This window comes from Lithobates pipiens, unplaced genomic scaffold (genome assembly GCF_037356315.1).
Source record: "Lithobates pipiens isolate NorthernLeopardFrog02 unplaced genomic scaffold, aLitPip1_a1.2 Scaffold_28, whole genome shotgun sequence".
Classification (NCBI taxonomy): Eukaryota; Metazoa; Chordata; class Amphibia; order Anura; family Ranidae; genus Lithobates; species Lithobates pipiens.
In genome coordinates, this window is record NW_027507789.1 from 138,404,529 (window position 1) to 138,424,290 (window position 19,762).

The 19,762-nt window shown below is 44.6% G+C and overlaps 1 protein-coding gene and 1 long non-coding RNA gene across 4 annotated transcripts in view; one reads left to right on the forward strand and one right to left on the reverse strand.

Moving 5' to 3' along the window:
• The window catches only part of LOC143935613 (uncharacterized), a 72,765-nt gene that overhangs the window by 40,069 nt on the left and 12,934 nt on the right, over nt 1-19,762 (forward strand). The gene's annotated exons all lie outside the window — the stretch shown is intronic.
• LLGL2 (LLGL scribble cell polarity complex component 2) overlaps nt 1-19,762 on the reverse strand; it is a 205,157-nt gene that overhangs the window by 26,239 nt on the left and 159,156 nt on the right. For all 3 annotated transcript variants that reach the window (XM_077459604.1, XM_077459602.1, XM_077459603.1), the window contains 2 exons: nt 11,795-11,936; nt 11,671-11,702 (listed from right to left, as the gene is read on the reverse strand). In XM_077459604.1, the coding sequence (XP_077315730.1) occupies nt 11,671-11,702; nt 11,795-11,936 (174 nt within the window). The remainder of the gene's footprint in view (nt 1-11,670; nt 11,703-11,794; nt 11,937-19,762) is intronic.

Sequence of the window (19,762 nt, forward strand, 5' to 3'; positions counted from 1 at the left end):
TTATTCTTTGAAGCCGAGTCACCCGGCCAGGTTTTAAGCCATAAGGCTCTTCTTGCAGCATTAGTTAGAGCTGCTGACCTGGCCGATATCTTAATTGCCTCAGCTGAGGCATCTGCAACATAGGCCACTGCCGTAATCAGGGTAGGAAAAGAGTCTAAGATTTCCTGTTTAGGGGAATCTGCAGCTATATGTGACTTTAACTGGTTAATCCAGTATTCTAAATTTCTGGCTATACACGTTGTGGCCATTGCTGGTTTTAAATTGCTCATAACTGATTGCCATGATCTCTTGAGCAAAAGATCCATGCGTTTGTCCATCGGATCTTTCAAAACTCCCATATCCTCAAAGGACAGATCTGTGGACCTTGAAACCTGGGAAAAGGCGGCATCCAGTCTGGGCACCTTGTTCCATACTGCTGCAGGGTCCTCCTCGAAAGGAAAACGCCTTTTGTGGGCTTTGGAGAAAAAGGGCTTTTTCTCTGGATCCTGCCATTCTTTCCTAATGGCCTCAGAGATGACCGGATGAACTGGGAATGTTCGGCCCTTAGGCTCATCCAACCCAGCATACATGCGGTCATGGAGTGATAATTCCTTTTTCTCCTCACTTAAACCAAGCGTAGCATGAATGGCTTTAAGGAGCCCATCGACCTCTTCAAGGGACAGTTTGAATTTAGAGGGGGCTACCTCAGAATCCTCCAACTCCTCTTCCGAATCTTTAACGGAAAGAGCAGTGGACTGCTTTTCCCTATCTGAAGGGTCTTCAGGCAGAGATTCTAACACCGGGATTGAGAGAGACCCCTGGGAAGACTCTGAAGTGGAAGGCTGACTAGCAGCCGGGTTTGCTAGTGAGTCACGAAAATTCTGGATCGTGGCGTACAGCTCCTTTACAGAGGCCACCAGATCCTCACATACAGAGGCAGATTCCTCTTTAACTAAAGAAGTAATGCAGGGACTGCATAAGGTTTTCTTCCAATTTTCTCCCAGCTTGGCCCTGCAAGAAGGACATCTTTTCTTTGGGTCAGAGCTCTTAGCCTATGAAGAAAAAGACAAAAAAGGGAAAAAAACCAGGGAACCCTTAGTGAGACCCAGTCTCAGCTTTGATAGGGATCACCACGCAGGTGCACTGAGAAGAAACCAGTCAGCTTCTAGTGCCCAGACAGGCCCCTTGCCACCAGGGGAGGAAAAAAGGAGAGAGCGAGACCAAACGCCAGGAAATAGAAAAAGGAAAGGCAGACTTTAACTGCTGCCTCTTACCTGGGCTTTGCTGGTGCCTGTGCCTGTCCCCACCGCTGCAGACGCTGAATCTTCCATAATCAGCTGTGCAGAGATCCACTTGTGGCTAAACGCCGCCTCCGGAGTCACGCCGTGCAGCTGCACCGGACCGGAAGCGGAAATAGGCACCAGCACCTGTCCTCCCTCCTCCCCCCTGCGTCCACGCCGGAAACGGCGTTTCAGCTGACCCGATGACCCGCTCTGTCACTTCCGGCGCGACCGCCGAAAACAAACATGGCGGCGGCACACGCGCGCCGCCGCGCCTACGAACGTGCGGGCCACCGAGTCTTCGGCTCTCTCCGAGCACAAGAGGGGAAGAGGAGCCCGCTTGCTACCGCTGACGAGGCGTGGGTAGGTCGGGAGGACAGCGGGTCTCTAAAGGAGGAAAAAAAGGGAAAGAAGCCTAGTCCCTCAGGAACACCTAAGAGAAACAGACTCCTTCCCAAAAGGTGTTCCCTCCGGGCCGGAGGAAACACAAAAACTGATGTGTGGTAGGGAGGCGCCTCCCTTTAAAGTCTGGAGGAAGAAGGTGTTTCCTAACGAGGAGGGTGGAGTCGCTATCTCTCAGGTGCTGTCCTGAAAGACGCCTTGGGAAAAGGATTTTACAGGTAAGCTGTTTTAACCACTTCAGCCCCGGACCAATAAACACTTTAAAGGGGTTCTGCACTCATAAAACATTTGCCCATTCTGTTGCCTCTAGTTCATATATTTGATAATGCCACCTGTTTTTTTTTTTTTTGATTCACCTACCTTTTGTAATCTGTAGTAGTTTATTTTCATCCCCTGCGGCGATGGGCGGTCTCTTGCGGGGATCAGCATCATTTCCTGCTGAAGCCCGCACTGTCTCCTGGGATATCGTTCATGTAATCCCAGGAGACATTGCGGCTAATGCACCCGACATCTCGCGAGATTTCGGGTGCTACAGCCAACATCTCGCGTGATTTCGGTTATTATAATATAACCGAAATCACGCGAGATGTCGGCTGTAGCACCCGAAATCTCGCGAGATGTCGGGTGCATTAGCCGCAATGTCTCCTGGGATTACATGAACGAGATCCCAGGAGACAGTGCGGGCTTCAGCAGGAAATGATGCTGATCCCCGCAAGAGACCGCCCATCGCCGCAGGGGATGAAAATAAACTACTACAGATTACAAAAGGTAGGTGAATCAAAAAAAAAAAAAAAAAACAGGTGGCATTATCAAATATATGAACTAGAGGCAACAGAATGGGCAAATGTTTTATTATGAGTGCAGAACCCCTTTAAGGACCAGAGGTCTTTTTCCAATTTCGCACTGCGCTGCTTTAACTGGTAATTGCGCGGTCATGCAATATTGCACCCAAACGAAATTTGCGTCCTTTTCTTCCCACAAATAGAGCTTTCTTTTGATGGTATTTGATTGCCTCTGCGATTTTTTTTTTGCGATATAAATGGAAAAAAAGAGCGAAAATTTTGAAAAAAAAATATATTTTCTTCTTTTTGTTATAAGAAAAATCGAATAAACTAAATTTTAGTCATACATTGAGGGCAAAATTTATTCAGCCACATGTCTTTAGTAAAAAAAATGTCAATAAGCGTATATTTTTTGGTTTGCGCAAAAGTTATAGCGTCTACAAACCAGAGTACATTTTCTGGAATTTACACAGCTTTTAATTTATGACTGCCTATCTCATTTCTTGAGGTGCTAAAATGGCAGGGCAGTACAAACCCCCCCCCCCCCCAAATGACCCCATTTTGGAAAGTAGACACCCCAAGGAAATTGCTGATGGGTATGTTGAGCCCATTGAATATTTATTTTTTTTGTCCTAAGGGATTGAATAATGACAAAAAAAAAAAAAAAAAATTATTTTTTTTGCACAAAGTTGTCACTAAATGATATATTGCTCACACATGCTATGGGCATAAGTCAAATTACACCCCAAAATAAATTCTGCTGCTTCTCCCGAGTACGGGGATACCACATATGGGGGACTTTTTGGGAGCCTAGCCACATACGGGACCCCGAAAACCAAGCACTGCCTTCTGGATTTAAATATAAAATGCTACCAAAAAAACTGTTAGCGATCGCAGGGATCAGGCCTGACTCTGCGATCGCTGCAGTTATGTGTTTAGTGTTTTGTAAGTGACAGTGATCGATCGATACTGCACTTAGGTGGGCTGGGCAGAGGGGCAAAACGCAGGTGCTAACAGGTATCTGGGCTGATCCCGCTAACAATGCGTTTTTTTTTGAACTGCTGGGGACGCTAGTATAGATCTGATCAGATCAGATATTGATCTGTTCAGATTCTATACCACTACGGGAGGTGTATGCTTTGCGCGTGGGTGTTAGCGGTACTGGCACTAACCTAGCGCTGCCTGGGGCGACGCAGACCCTGACCCTAAAACCTAATTGATATCACCCGCCGGGTGATCAGGGGGTTAAACCTTTATTGGGTAATAAATGGTGGGTGCCCTGATGCTATAAAAAGCAAACTAACCAGAGTCACCCGTAACACTTATACGGTGATCAGTGGTGAAAGGGTTAACTAGGGGCAATCAGGGGGTTCAAATTTTTATTAGGTAGTATATGGGGGTCCCTGGCGCTATATAAAAACCTGACGGGGAACCTAAACAACTAACTGGCTAACCAGCGTCACCAGTGACACTTCTACTGTGATCGCTGGTGAAAGGGTTAACTAGGGGCAATCAGGATGTTAAAACCATTATTGGGTAGTATATCGGGGTACCTAGGGATATAAAAACCTGGCGGTGAACCTAAAAAAATAACTAGCTACCTAGCGACACTGATGCAGCGATCAGAAAAATTATCGCTTAGTGACACTGGCAAAAGGGGGTGAAAGGGTTAACTCTAGGGGCAATCAGGGGGTTAAATCTTTATTGGGGGGTGATAGGGGGCTACCCTGGACCTAACACTAACTGCCCTGACAGTTTTTACTTTTACAACTGACACTGAATGCATTGATCAGTAAAGAAATGATCAATGCAATCAGTGACACTGTGACTGGGGGGGGGGGGGGGGGGAGGGCGGGGTTTGTGTGCCTGTGTCAAAAAGACCGCCCCGAGGAGAATGACATCACTTCCTCCTTCCTGTGTAAACAATACACAGTGGGAGGAAGTTCGTCATTGGCCAGGAGCGATCGAGAGGGGGTGGCCAGAAACCAACGGCCATCCCCTCATCACGGATCGCTCCCGGAGGGAAACGGACCGCCGTATCCAGCGGGAGGGGGGTCCGATCGGACCCCCCACCCGCTGGAAGGCAGGCACGTACATGTACGTGCTTGTGCCTGCCTGTGCCATTGTGATGACGTACATTGGCAATACGGCGGTCCTTAAGTGGTTAAAAATCCTATTTTCTTTATCGTACATCATAGGACACAGTCTCAAGTAATTACTTGGTGGGATGTCCCATAGCAATGCTACTTGAGGGGAGGGAGACAACCCATAGGGTAACCCCCCAGACCTGAGGACTTATACTGCTGCCTGCAGCACACTGTGCCCAAAGGCGATAGCCTCATTCCATCTTACATGCACTTGATAAAATTTTGCAAATGTATGTACTGGAGGCCATGTCGCGGCCTTGCAGATTTGAGACCTGGAGGCCTGGTGACACACTGCCCAAGAAGCACCAGCCGCTCTGGTAGAGTGCGCCTTAACTTGAAAAGGGGGAATCTTTCCCTTTAAATCATAAGTTTGAATTATAACTTGCCAAATGCACTTAGCGACAGTGGATTTTGACGCTGCCTGTCCCTTCTTAGGACCCTCTGGCAGAAGAAATAAGACATCAGTCTTATGAATCGGAGCAGTTTTCTTAAATACATTTTCACTGCTCTCACTATATCAAGACAATGTAGTGACCTTTCTTCCCTGGAACAAGGTCTTGGGAAAAACCCTGGCAGGACAATATCTTCATTCAGATGAAAGCCTGAAACCAGTTTTGGCAAAAACCTGGACAAGGGCGTAACACCACTCTGTCCTCATGAATAATCAAATATGACTCCTTACAAGAAAGAGTAGCCAATTCTAAAATCCTCCTTGCTGACGATATAGCAAACGAAAATATCAGCTTCCTAGTCAGAAGGACTAAGGGAACATGCTGCAATGGTTTGAATTACTGTTTTTGTAACACTGACAAAACTAAATTTAAGTCCCAAGGGCTTAAGAGTGATTTAACTGGCGGATTAATCCACAGCACTCCTTGCATGAAACCCTGGACTAAAGAATGCACAGCAAGCAGTCTTTGAAATAAAAATTGATAAGGCTGAGACTTGGCCCTTAATAGTACTCAGGGCCAACTTCATCTCTACGCTTGTAGAAAGGTAAGAATTCTGCCTATGATATATCCCCTGCGTTACATCAGAGGGGGCGGGGTCACCCATACGTCATTGGGGAACCCCTGGCTTCACTCACCAGCGTCAGGTGACGGGTGGCCCCACCCTCCTAATATAAGAAACGTCAGCGCAGGGTCTCCTCAGTGGAGACAGAAGATGGATGCATGGATGGACTGCGCTGGCCTGAAAATGGCCATGGTTCCCGTGGCGAACATTCCACCCTGCACACGGCAAACAAAAGGTAAAAAACAAAGGGATAAATGAGCAGACCAAACATTAAAAATTAAGTTATAAAGGATCAGAACCAACGAACGCACAGCACAACCCCGTCAGGACCCAGAGACCACCCGGAGGATCCCAGGAGCAAGGTTCATGCACCGCACCCCCTATGCCCAGCCACACAGCGCCCCCTTAGAATGGGGAGAAGGGAAAGAGGCAGGGAGAGACGAAACAAACCTCCTAATTGACCTCCCAGGGAATGCTCAGCTGCTCCATCCTGCCTGAACAGGTGGAACCATTCCTACCCCTCCTGCAGGGACTGCTGGACGCACTCCACAGACAGACCCATCACCCGAGCAGTACGGGGTGGCTGTTGGCCACGGCACACTGACCCAGACAGCAGTAGCCCAGTCATGTGTGGCCCAGAGTATATAGCTCACCGGCCGCCCCTGGACCAGACTGGGGCCTGTCGTGGCCAACCCAGCACGGAGCCAAGGTCTGAAATAATGTAAAGACCACTGGTCCCCACAGGGAGCTAGGTCCTTCTAGACTACGCAGAAAAAAAAAAAAAAGCTGAGCTGCTGGGAGCAGAGTGAGGGGTTATAGCCAGTAGACCCGCTTCCTGGGTGGTACTGTGCTTGTTTTTTTGTTGTGTTCTGCCTAGTCCTCTGTTAAAGGTGGTGATATAACCCTAAGGTCAAAATTAAGGTGTGGTTTCCATCAATGAACAAAAGAGAAAAGAGGATACGCACCCAAAAAAAAAAAAAAAAAAAAAAAAAAAAAAAACACGACCTGCCGAATGTGGCATGTCAGGGGCGAGGAGTGCTTAAAGCGGAAGTTCCACTTTTGGGTGGAACTCAGCTTTAAAGGAGTGAGGTTATTTTGAATTCAAAGAAAGAGTTCCAGTAAAATTTTTGTTTATTAAAAGTCAGCAGCTACAAAAAAAGTGTATCTTCTGACTTTTAATAAAAAGACAGACACTCACCTGTCCCACAATCCAGCGACATGGTCACCCAAACCATTCTATCCCCTGCCTGTCCACAGTGCTGGCAATACTACTGTAGGGATCTGGCTGTGACAGCTTGCAGTCATATGTGTGCCCCACCAGCCGCCCCTGGACCAGACTGGGGCGTGTCGCGGCTGACCCAGCGCGGAGCGCGGAGCCAAGGTCTGAAAAAAAATGTAAAGACCACTGGTCCCCACAGGGAGTTAGGTCCTTCTAGACTAGGCAGAAAAAAAAAAAGAAAAGAAAAGGTGCCCAGGTGTCAAGCATCGCGGAATCGATTAATTGACCAGATAATCGAATCGTGAGACCAGTGATGATGTACACATATACACACACACACGGGCTCGGGACAAAATTTTCAGCTTTCGGCAAGTGGTTAATGCTGGAAATGCAATAAAGCTTTCTGTAGGTTGTAGACATTTGAAATGTTGTGCTGACTCACTGTAGATACAATAACACCCAAGTGGTTGTAAACCGCACGGTTTAGGAGACATTTAACATACGCTTGCGCTGACATCAACTGCACATGTACACTAGAATACTGCATAATCGAGCCGCTTCTTCAAAGGGCCTGTGCAGTGATCGGCGTCTCCCTGGCATCATCGTGGCTCCGGCCAATGCTGGAGCCCGCAACACTGAAATAACTTCAGAAAACAGGTCGCTGGTCACAACGGTGCATCAGCTTCGATCTAAGGCAAGTACTTCATAATGAGCTAGTATGCGATGCATACTAGCTCATTATGCCTTTGTCTTAAAGTTTCACCCCCTCCCCCCAGAGTTTACAACCACTTATATACAGGGCACTTACTTCCTTCATGCCCAGGACAATTTTCAGCTTTCAGTGCTGTCACAAATTGAATGCGTTATTGCGTGGTCATGCAACACTATACCCAAACTAAATATTTATCATTTTTATCCCACAAATAGAGCTTTCTTTTGATGGTATTCGATCGCCACTGGGGTTTTTAACCACTTAAGGACCGCCGTATTGCCAATGTACGTCATTACAATGGCACCAGCAGGCACAAGCACGTACATGTACGTGCTTGCCTTCCAGCGGGTGGGGGGGTCCGATCGGACCCCCTCCCGCTGGATACGGCGGTCCGTTTCGCTTCAGGAGCGATCCAGGATGAGGGGATGGCCATTGGTTTCTGCCCATCCCCTCTCGATCGCTCCTGGCGAATGAGAAGCTTCCTCCCACTGTGTATTGTATACACAGGCAGGGAGGAAGTGATGTCATTCTCCTCGGGGCGGTCTTTTTGACCGGGCTACGAGGAGAAGACAGAAAGTAAGTGTGCACCAACACTACACTGACATGTAGGCACACACAGGCACACAAACTCCCCCCCCCCCCCGTCACAGTGTCACTGATTGCAGTGATCATTTATTTACTGATTTCAGTTGTAAAAGTAAAAAAACTGTCAGGGCAGTTAGTGTTAGGTCCAGGGTAGCCCCCCCAACCAACCCCCAATAATGGTTTTAACCCCGATTGCCCCTAGTTAACCCTTTCACCCCTTTTGCCAATGTCACTAAGCGATCATTTTTCTGATCGCTGCATTAGTGTCGCTAGGTAGCTAGTTTTTTTTTTAGGTTCACCGCCAGGTTTTTATAGCACTAGGTACCCCGATATACTACCCATTAATGGTTTTAACCCCCTGATTGCCCCTAGTTAACCCTTTCACCAGCGATCACAGTATAAGTGTCACTGGTGACGCTGGTTAACCAGTTAGTTATTTAGGTTCCCCGTCAGGTTTTTATATAGCGCCAGGGACCCCCATATACTACCTAATAAAAATCTGAACCCCCCGATTGCCCCTAGTTAACCCTTTCACCAGTGATCACTGTATAAGCGTTACGGGTGACTCTGGTTAGTTTGCTTTTTATAGCATCAGGGCACCCACCATTACCCAATAAAGGTTTAACCCCCTGATCACCCGGTGGGTGATATCAATTAGGTTTTAGGGTCAGGGTCTGCGTCGCCCCAGGCAGCGCTAGGTTAGTGCCAGTACCGCTAACACCCACACGCAAAGCATAAACCTCCCGTAGTGGTATAGAATCTGAACAGATAAAGCGTCCCCAGCAGTTTAGGGTTCCAAAAAAACGCATTGTTAGCGGGACCAGCCCAGATACCTGCTGGCACCTGCGTTTTGCCCCTCTGCCCAGCCCACCCAAGTGCAGTATCGATCGATCACTGTCACTTACAAAACACTAAACGCATAACTGCAGTGATCGCAGAGTCAGGCCTGATCCCTGCGATCGCTAACAGTTTTTTTTGGTAGCATTTTATATTTAAATCCGGAAGGCAGTGCTTGGTTTTCGGGGTCCCGTACGTGGCTAGGCTCCCAAAAAGTCCCCCACATGTGGTATCCCCGTACTCGGGAGAAGCAGCAGAATTTACTTTGGGGTGTAATTTGACTTATGCCCATAGCATGTGTGAGCAATATATCATTTAATGACAACGTTGTGCAAAAAAAAAAAAATAAAAATTTTAAATTCCTGCAACTTATGGCAAAATATAAAATTTCACGGACTCAACATGCCTCTCAGTAAATAGCTTGGGGTGTCTACTTTCCAAAATGGGGTCATTTGGGGGGGGTTTTGTGTTATTTTGGGATTTTATGGCCTTTGAAACTGTGATAGGTAGTGAGGAGTGAAATCAAAAATTTGCACCCTTAGAAACCCTGAAGGCAGTGATTGGTTTTCGGGGTGCCGTACGCAGCTAGACTCCCACATATGTGGTATCCTTGTACTCAGGAGAAGCAGCAGAATATATTTTGGGGTGCAATTCCACATATAACTATGGCATGTGTGAGCAATATATCATTTAGTGACAACTTTTTGTAAACTTTTTTTTTTTTTTTCATTAGTCAATCACTCGGGACAAAAAAAAATATTCAATGGGCTCAACATGCCTCTCCACAACTTCCTTGGGGTGTCTACTTTCCAAAATGGGGTCATTTGGGGGGGGGGGGGGGGGGTTTGTACTGCCCTGCCATTTTAGCACCTTAAGAATTGAGATAGGCAGTCGTAAATTAAAAGCTGTGTAAATTCCAGAAAATGTACTCTAGTTTGTAGACGCTATAACTTTTGCGCAAACCAATAAATATACGCTTATTGACATTTTTTTTACTAAAGACATGTGGCTGAATAAATTTTGCCCTAAATGTTGGACTAAAATTGAGTTTATTCGATTTTTCTTATAACAAAAAGTAGAAAATATCATTTTTTCTCAAAATTTTCGGTCTTTCCAGTTATCGCAAAAAATAAAAAAATCGCAGAGGCAATCAAATACCATCAAAAGAAAGCTCTATTTGTGGGAAGAAAAGGACGCAAATTTCGTTTGGGTACAACATTGCATGACCGCGCAATTACCAGTTAAAGCAGTGCAGTGCGAAATTGTAAAAAGACCTCTGGTCCTTAGGCTGAAAATTGGTCCGGGGCTGAAGTGCTTAAATTTTTGCTAAACTTAAAAAATAAAAAAAAAAGTTATAAAATTTTGTTTTCTCCTTCACCGACTGGTACCAATAGGCGGCACTGATGGGCATTAATAGGAGAGCACCGATGAGGTACTGACAGTAATAACTGATTAGCATCTGTTTAGGGCACTGACAGGCATGACTGGTGGGCACAGATTTGAAGATGGTGTGCAATCAATGCGCCGATTATAAGCGCAGACCCCCCCCTCTTACAGGATAACCGCCGAACGGCTCTCCCTGTCAGCATGAACTGAGGAAAGCCGTTTACCGGTACTTCCTGGTTACACGCAGTGATTGGTCATAGCTGATCAGGCAGTTAGTTGATAACCGGTTCCTGACCGGCTCCTGCACATATACGTCGGCAGAATGGCACGGCTGGGCAAAGTAAAGTATCCGTACGTTACTTTGAATTCCCCGCCGTGCGAGCCTGCCGAGAGCTCCACGACAGTGGTCACGGGTCCTGTGGACTCGATCGTCGTGGGGATACCCACAATCGTGTCACGGAGCTCAAGAACGGGGAGATGCTGTTTAGTAACAGCCCACTAATTGTCTGCTCCCTGTCATCAGGAGCAGCGATCAGTGTAGTGTCACACACAGCCACATCCTCATACAGTTAGAAACAGGCCCTTAGGAACACTTAACCCCTACACTGCCACCTAGTGGTTAACCCCTTCACTGACATTTTTACAGTAATCAATGCAATTTTATAGCATTGATCGCTGTATTAATGCCAATGGTTCCAAAAATTGGTCAAAATTGTCCGATGTATCCGCCAAAATGCCACAGTCCCGATTAAAAAAAAAAATAAAAAAAAAAAAAACTTTATAAAAATGCCATAAAACTATCCCCTATTTTGTAGACTAGCTTTTGCTCAAACCAGACGCTTATTGCGTTTTTTTTTACCAAAAATATGTAAAAGAACACGTATTGGCTTAAGCTGAGGGAAAACATTTTTTTATATATTTTTGGGGGATATTATATAAAAAAAAAATTAAAAAAAAAAAAGTGTTTTTTTTCAAAATTGTCACTCTTTTTTGTTTATAGCGCAAAAAATAAAAACCGCAGAGGTGATCAAATACCACAAAAGACAGCTCTATTTCTGTGTGTGTGTGTGTGTGGGGGGGGAGACGCCAATTTTGTTTGGGAGCCATGTCGCACGACCGCGCAATTGTCAGTTAAAGTGGCGCAGTGCTGAATCGCAAAAACGCTGTGGTCAGGAAGGGGTAAATCCTTTCGGGGCTGAAGTGGCTAAGGCTGTCTACTCCCCATAACTAAGGAACCAATACTGCTAACAAACACACGCAAGATGTGTCATTCATGTAAATCTAAACAAGGCAGAGTGGTCCATGCAGCCTGTAATTTCATTCTTACCATCTGCATTTCCATCCCCCCTTCCAGATACCCTGTATAGAACAAAACAAAAGTGATTATTTAACAAGATTGGATTTCCTCATATGAAAAAAATCATAATTACAGCATCTGCTTAAACACGTGCCTGGTTTTCTCTGTACTGCTGCCCCTTTGAAGCCTTCCATTACACGGGGTCTCTGGAGGGTCCACCTTGCAGCGAGGAGCTATGAGCCAGCATGTAGACAGTGAAAACCTCTCCATTTCAGAAGGAGATATAAGATAAAAACCTAAAAAAAAATAAAAATAAAAGACAGGCAAGCCATTAATGCAAAAGTGTTAATAAAAAAAAATTGCACAATTTAACTGCAGAGCAAAATGTTTTGGGAACATCATTACTATAAAAGAAAAATACAAAAGGAATGGGGATTTCCAAAGCAATTAGCTTGATAAAAAGGCATTGTTACAAGGGTTTGACTATGTGGAGGATTCAAATATTATGCAAGAAATGGCCCACTTGTCACCATCAGGAAACCCACCCTGAGAAATGACATCCAGACATCACACTGAAATGAATGTAGATAGGAAGTGGCTGCAACGAGGCTGCAGCAGCAGAGATACAACGGATGTAAATAAAGGATGTAAATGGTTAAAAAAAAAAAAACAAATGTAAAAAAAAGTTTTCAGACCATAAAAAGGGCACTTTTTTGATACACCATACTTTAGCAAGCTAAAGGTCATTCAGTTAGGGTCAACTTAACCTCTTGCCGCCCACCTCACGCTGATATACGTGAGCAGAAGGGCTCGTACAGGCAGAATCCTGTACCTGTACATTGTCCTTTAAGAGACGGCCAGCGGGCACGTGCGCCTCCGATGGCAAGCTCCGGGAGTCGGGTCCCGGGGACTATCGCCGCGGGGATACCCGCGATCACCTCACAGGGAGGAAGAATGGGGAGATGCTAATGTAAACAAGCATCTCCCTTTCTGCCTAGTGACAGTGTCACCAATCTCTGCTTCCTGTGATCGGAGCAGAGATCAGTGATGTGTCACACAAAGCCCCTCCCCCACAGTTAGAAACACACCCCAAGACACACTTAACACCTACACTGCCACCTAGTGGTTAACTGCTTCACTTCCAGTGTCATTTACACAGGAATCAGTGCATTTGTATAGCACCGATTGCTGTATAAATGACAATGGTCAAAAAAAGGGTAAAAAAAAAAAAAAAAAGCCTGATGTGTCCGCCATAATGACGCAGTCACGAAAAAAAAAAAGCCATAAAACGATGCCCTATTTTGTAAACGCTATAACTTTTGTGCAAACCAATCAATAATCGCTTAGGGGTGATCAAATATTACCAAAAGAAAGTTCTATTTGTGGGCAAAAAAAAGACGTAAATTTTGTTTGGGAGCCACGTCACACGACCGCGCAATTATCAGTTAAAGCAATTGCCGAATCGCAAAAAGTGCTCCGGTCAAGAAGGGGGTAAACTCTTCCGAGGATGAAGTGGTTAATTACAGTCATGGCCGAAGTTGTTGGCACCCCAGAAATTTTTCCAGAAAAGAAAGTATTTCTCACAGAAAACTATTGCCGTAACACATATTTTTGCTATACACATTACCTTTGTGTGTATTGGAACAAAACAAAAAAAGGGAGGGGAAAAAAAAAAAAATTGGACATGTCGTCACACAACTCCAAAGATGGGCTGGTCAAAATTCTCGGCACCCTTTCAAACTTGAGAAGCAAAATTGTGTAAACATATGAGATTTCAAGGTTACAAGTCCATCTCCAGAGATCTTTATTTGCATTTGTCCACATTGCGCAAAATTTTCAAGAAGTTTGCAACCCATGGCACTGTAGCCAATCTCTCTGCGCGTGAACGTAAAAGAAAAAATTGATTAAAAGGTTGTAACGCAGGATAATCCGGATGGTGGATAAGCAGCCCCAAACAAGTTCCAAAGAAATAAAGGCCGTTCTGCAGGCTCAGGGAGCATCAGTGTCAGAGTGAACCATCTGTCGACATTTAAATGAAACGCTATGGCAGGAGACGCAGGAGGACCCCCCTGCTGACAAAGACATAAAAATAAAAAAAAAAGCAAGACTACAGTTTGCCAGAATGTACTCAAGCCAAAATCCTTCTGGGAAAAAGTCTTGTGGACAGATGAGACCAAGATAGAACGCTTTGGTAAAGCACATCATTCTACTGTTTAATGAAAACGGAATGAGGCCTACAAAGAAAAGAACACAGTACCTACAGTGAAATATGGTGGAGGTTCAATAATGTTTTGTTTTTGTTTTTTTCTGTGTCCGGCACTGGGTGCCTTGAATGTGTGCAAGGCATCATGAAATCTGAGGATTACCAAAGGATTTTGGGTCACACTATAGAGATCAGTGTCAGAAAGCTGGGTTTGTGTCCGAGATCTGGGGTCTTACAGCAGGACAATTACCCCAAACATACGTCAAAAAGCACCCAGAAATGGATGGCAACAAAGTGCTGTAGAGTTCTAAAGTGGCCAGCAACGAGTCCAGACACCTGTGGAGAGATCTTCAAATTACTGTTGGGAAAAGGCGCTCTTCCAATAAGAGAGACCTGGAGCAGTTTGCAAAGGAATAGTGGTCCAAAATTCTGGGTGAGAGGTGTAAGAAGCTTATTGATTATAGGAAGCGACTGATTTCAGTTATTTGTGTGCAACCAAATATTAAGTTAAGAGTGGCAAGAATTTTGACCAGCCCAATTTTTGGAGTCGTGTGACATTATGTCCAATTTGCTTTTTGTCCTTTTTTTGTATTGTTCCAATACACATAAAGCGAATAAACATGCGTATAGCAAAACATGTGTCACTGCAACTTTTCTGTGAAAAATACTTGATTTTCTGGAAAAAATTCTGGGGTGCCAACAACGTCGACCATGACTGTATATCATTTTACAACACATTTCTACTCAATTTAACAAAAGCTTTTATGACAGTTTGTTTGTAGAGCAGTCTGTATTGTCTAATAAGAAAGTGGGGAAGATCTTAACAGCCCCCCACCGGAGAGATCTTGCGACAGACTACCCATCTTCCCCCTTTACCTTCAACATATCCTCCATACCTCATCCTCTCCCCCCCTTTTTACATGGATATCTATCTAAAGCATCCCCAGCCCCTTTCCACATATAGAGGTTTTAACCTAGTTAGGAGGGTCTCACTGGCCATTGTATAATACCTCCTATTAGAATTTTTTTCTTCAACCACCCTCCTAACTCAACCAAATACATTTTATGCTTATTCCAGAATTCCCTTTCCTCCCCTCTCCCCCTGGTTTTACTTATAAATTCTTCCCCTTTTTTTATTATTTCTTCGGTCCTTTAAATACCCTCTTCATTACTTACTGGTTTGGGTTTAACCCAGTTCAATTGCTTGATACTTGCAGCCTTCCTTGATTTTGAGCACTGATAGCCCCCTAAGCGGGCTAAATGTTGTACCTGTTACATTCATCCGTTTGTTGCAGCACATTGATTGTACAACAATATGCTTGACATTTTTTTGTACTGTATGTATGAAAATGATATATTTTTAATAAATCGTGTATGGGGGGGAAAAGAACTCCTGCTATTACGTTTCATTGACAACATAGCTTCAGAAAGTCATAAAACGTTATGGCCTTGCGCTCGCCACCTGCTGGCTATAGCTGGTACATAGAAAAATATTCACAAGTGGGGCGTGGCCAGCATGCAGGCATGATAGATGTCCGTTTGAGGAGCTCCTGTCACCAAACTGTATTCCCAGCAACCACAGGGCTAGTTACTACCCAGCAAGTGCTCAATCTGCTCTGCACCAGCAGGGGGATGTCCTCCAAAAGGAAAGGGGAATGTCACCCACAAAAGATCATGGCTTTTCTATTCCAGCCGGTGGACCGGAGCCAGCAAGATTTTGCCGCGGCCGAGCTCTTAAAAGGGAGAATTGCCGCGCCCCTCCTCCATCCAGCAATGGAAGAGATCTCAGAATGGCTCTGTGGCAGACACCCACTACAGAGCCTGCTCCTCTCCTTCACCACCTGGTACTCCAGAGACATGCAGCACTGCAAAAGCAAGGATGAGATTGTATCCTCTCCCTTCGGATAACCACAAGGCGAGTAATTTACTTCCCCCTCCTGTGGCACAGGGCTCACAACAGAACACCATATCCTCTTTTCCCACCTCTAACCAACCTGTTATGGACATCCTCCTCGAGGATATACTAATGTCCTTCAGAAGCTCCTTACAAACTGACATGATCTCCATTGTGCAGCACTTTAAACATGTCACTTAGCTGGGAGACCAAAAACAAAAATGGGATTTTGCATCCAGTGTAAATTATCTCGTTGATGCTCATGAAGACCATGTTGGGGAGGACCAGTGGATTAAAGATAAAATTGGCAAACCTAGAATATAGGTCCAGCCACCTTAATGATGTTAAAATTTGCAGTATGTGCAAAATCGGTACAGGCTCTTGAGCTATCGCCTTATGTTCGCAACATGATCAAAAAGCTACTACCCTAGTTAAAAAACATCAAGCTGGTTATCGACCGCATTCCTAGGTTCCCTAAACCGGAATTTTTGCCTGACTCGGTTCCAAGAGATGTCATACTGTGCATTCAGTTTCAACTGCACCATATATGGAGATGCCAGCACGCAGAGGAACGAGATTATAATTTTTTTTTTTTCCTTAGCATGTCACAACTCATACTCCTGAATCAACCTCTTCCTAGCAGACCAATGGCTGCTACAAAAAGAATCTCGGATGACTATCACCTGGTCAGACCACTCGCCTCCCTGCATAACCAAATCAAGGACAACCCAAAATCCAACCCCACATATCTGGCGGATGAAAACCCACCTCTTGCTATCTGATCCCCATGTCAAAGGTCTCAGGAAACATGTAGAGTTCTTCCAGATAAAAAAAAGACTCAGTTTCTGACCCAACCACACTACGGGCTGTGCATAAAGCTTTTTTTGCGTGGTCTCTTCATTCAATTTGGTGCCAGGGCAAAAAATAAATAAAAAAAGTGCAGCGCATTAACAGTCTGAAATTAGGGTCACCGACACACTAAACAAGAACTCGGACTTCAAAAAGGGCATCACTTTTTTTTAAATAATAAAATCGCTAAACCGTCTCAAAAGGACCTTATATGCTACCGGAAAACTTTTGGCCCAACAAATCAAAGGTTATCATATTAAGTCACATATTCCCCATCTGTACCACCTAACTAAACAAGAAAAGCTAACCAATCCACAAGCAATAGCTGATGCTTTCCGAGCATATTATAGTGAGCTCTATAATCTAAAACACGGTGCTTCAACGCCACAACCTGACCATGCTGCCATTCAATTATTTGATAAAAGTGCAGCTTCCAAGCCTAACTGACTCACAACTTGAACTCAACTCTGTTCACTCACTCAGATAAACAAGGCTCTTAAAGCGGTTTTGTACAGAAAATTGCAAGTTCATCTTATTCAAATGGCTTTGGAACATAGATGCAGTTATGATCATTGAAATAAAATATGCAGCATTTACCTTTTATTTTTAATGTTTATGCCGACTTCCGGGCTCTCCTCCCGTGGGAGTAGGCGTGTTTATCGGCTTCGCAATGGTCCCTGGGAACTTTTTTAGCTATTTCCCAGGAATCCGTGGGGGACACAGTCATGACGAAATCTCGTGAGATTTCGGAAGGAGGACGCCGGTCACGTGACGAGGGCGTGTCCGAAATTGCCATTTTGAAAGTGGGCAGGCAGCTCTATCTGCCATTACCACTATAGCACACGAGGCAAGAGGAAGGAAAACAAAGAGGACACTCAATGAGCATGTGCGAGATGGAGCGGTGGATGCTGGGAGCTCAGCGTCATCGCATCCAGGAAGTAAATGCCTGTGGGCTTCAAATGCCCACAGTGAAAATGGAAACCACCGGACTGCTTTTTTAAAAGTTTTCCTTAGCAATTAAATCGTCACGCCGGGGGTTAAAAAGACGCCGATCGTGACTGCAAAGACACCGTAGGAATCGCCCAACAGTGACACAGGTAAAAAAAAAAAAAAAAAAAAAAAAGCAGCGGAATCCCGCTCCCTTCAGCTTTGTAGGAGAATACTATAAACAATTCAAGGACATTGATATTGTCCCCTTCACAAGGCTTTTCAATGCTGTGGCTGCCTCCTCCAACTCCTTTACAAATTAAATGCGGAAAACCTTAATATGCTACCGAAGCCAGGGAAGGAACCTACTTCCCCCTAAAAAATAAAAAAAAAAATTAAAAAAAAAACACACAAACCTTTCACCCGATATTACTAGAATTATAGAAATTTTTGAATTAAAATTGCTAAAGTAGTTGCTAATCACCTGATTGATATTCTCCCAACCCTGATCCACCCAGACCAACCTGGCTTTACAACTGGGTGACAAACGTCAGACGCCACCTGACGGATCATCAATATTATTCATTAGGCCAATCACCACAAAATACCTTCACTGCTCTTCTCTTTGGATGCAGTGAAGGCATTTGACAGTACATTGGTCGTACCTGGCCATGACATGAATTTGGCTTTCAAGGCCACATTCTTTCATCAATGGCATTATACTCATGCCCCACTGCCCAGGTCTATTACTCAGCTATTTTATCTAAAACTTAATATCGCTAACTAGTGCTCCCCTCTCATGGAACCAATTGCAGAGAAAATGTGGTCACAGACATCACAGGTCTCAAGTTAGGCTCCAAGCAGCATAAAATAAACCTATTTGCAGAGATGGTCATTCTCATGATAACCAACCCCGCTTCTTCAGTGCAGCAAACATTATCTGAATTCAGTACGATTTCTTATTATAAACATAAATGAAAACAAATCTCATCTTGAATCTGGGGTTGCCTCCCTCACAATAAGAATCTCTTGCTCTCTATGCGTGGGCTGAAGATTCCATCACCTACCTTGGAATTAAGTAGACAAAACTTAATTTTGTGCTTTTTTTGGGCCAATCTTTCCCCTTGTCTACATAATCTTTCACAGGAACTTGACTGATCAGCAAGACGCTTTCATGGAATGAAAGAAGAGCAGCATTTAAAATGCTCCAATTACCCCAATTGCTGTACCTATTCAGATCTACGCCTATCCCAAGCTCTTACTTTGGGTCCCTACAATCCCTATTAAGCCACTATACGTAGCAAAATAAAAAAAGCTAGACGTTCTCACGCTAAACTACTAAAACAGATCAGTTGGAGGCACAGGTTATCCGGTTCCCGACCAGCGCACGACGATGTAAGTCGACAGAATGGCACGGGCAGGCATATTGGCGTACAGGTACGTCCAATCTTCAATGCCGCCCTGCCATCGGGAGCGCGCCGCCTGCAGCGTGCTCCCGCGCTGGTCGGGACTCCCGCGAGTCCGGTCGCGGGACCCGCGGACTCGATCGCCGCGGGCATACCCGCGATCGTCTCACGGGACGGCTGAATGGAGGAAATGCCATGTAAACAGCATTTCTCCATTCTGCCTAGCAACTAGTGACGCTGATCTCTGCTCCAGTGTTCACTAAATGAAAGCCCAACCCCCCCACAGTTAGTAACACACCCCTAGGAACACTTAACCCCTACACTGCCACCCACTGGTTAACCCCTTCTTTGCCAGTGTCATTTACACAGGAATCACTGCATTTATATAGCAGTGATTAAGGTATAAATGACAATGGTCCCAAAAATGTGTCAAAAATGTCCGATGGGTCCCCCACAATGTTGCAGTCACAATAAAAAAATCGCTGATCGCCGCCATTACTAGTAAAAAAAAAAAAAAAAAAAAAAAAAAAAAAATTTATTAATAAAAATGCTATAAAACTATCCCTATTTTGTAAACGCTGTAACTTTTGCGCAAACCAATCAATAATCGCTTATTGCAATTTTTTTTACCAAAAATATGTAGAATACGTATCGGCCTAAACTGAGGGAAAAAATTATTTTTTTTTTTATATATTTTTGGGGGATATTATAACAAAAAGTAAAAAATGCCTTTTCAAAATTGTCGCTCTATTTTTGTTTATAGCGCAAAAAATAAAAACCGCAGGGGTGATCAAAAACCACCAAAAGAAAGCTCTATTTGTGGGGGAAAAAAAAAAGGACGTC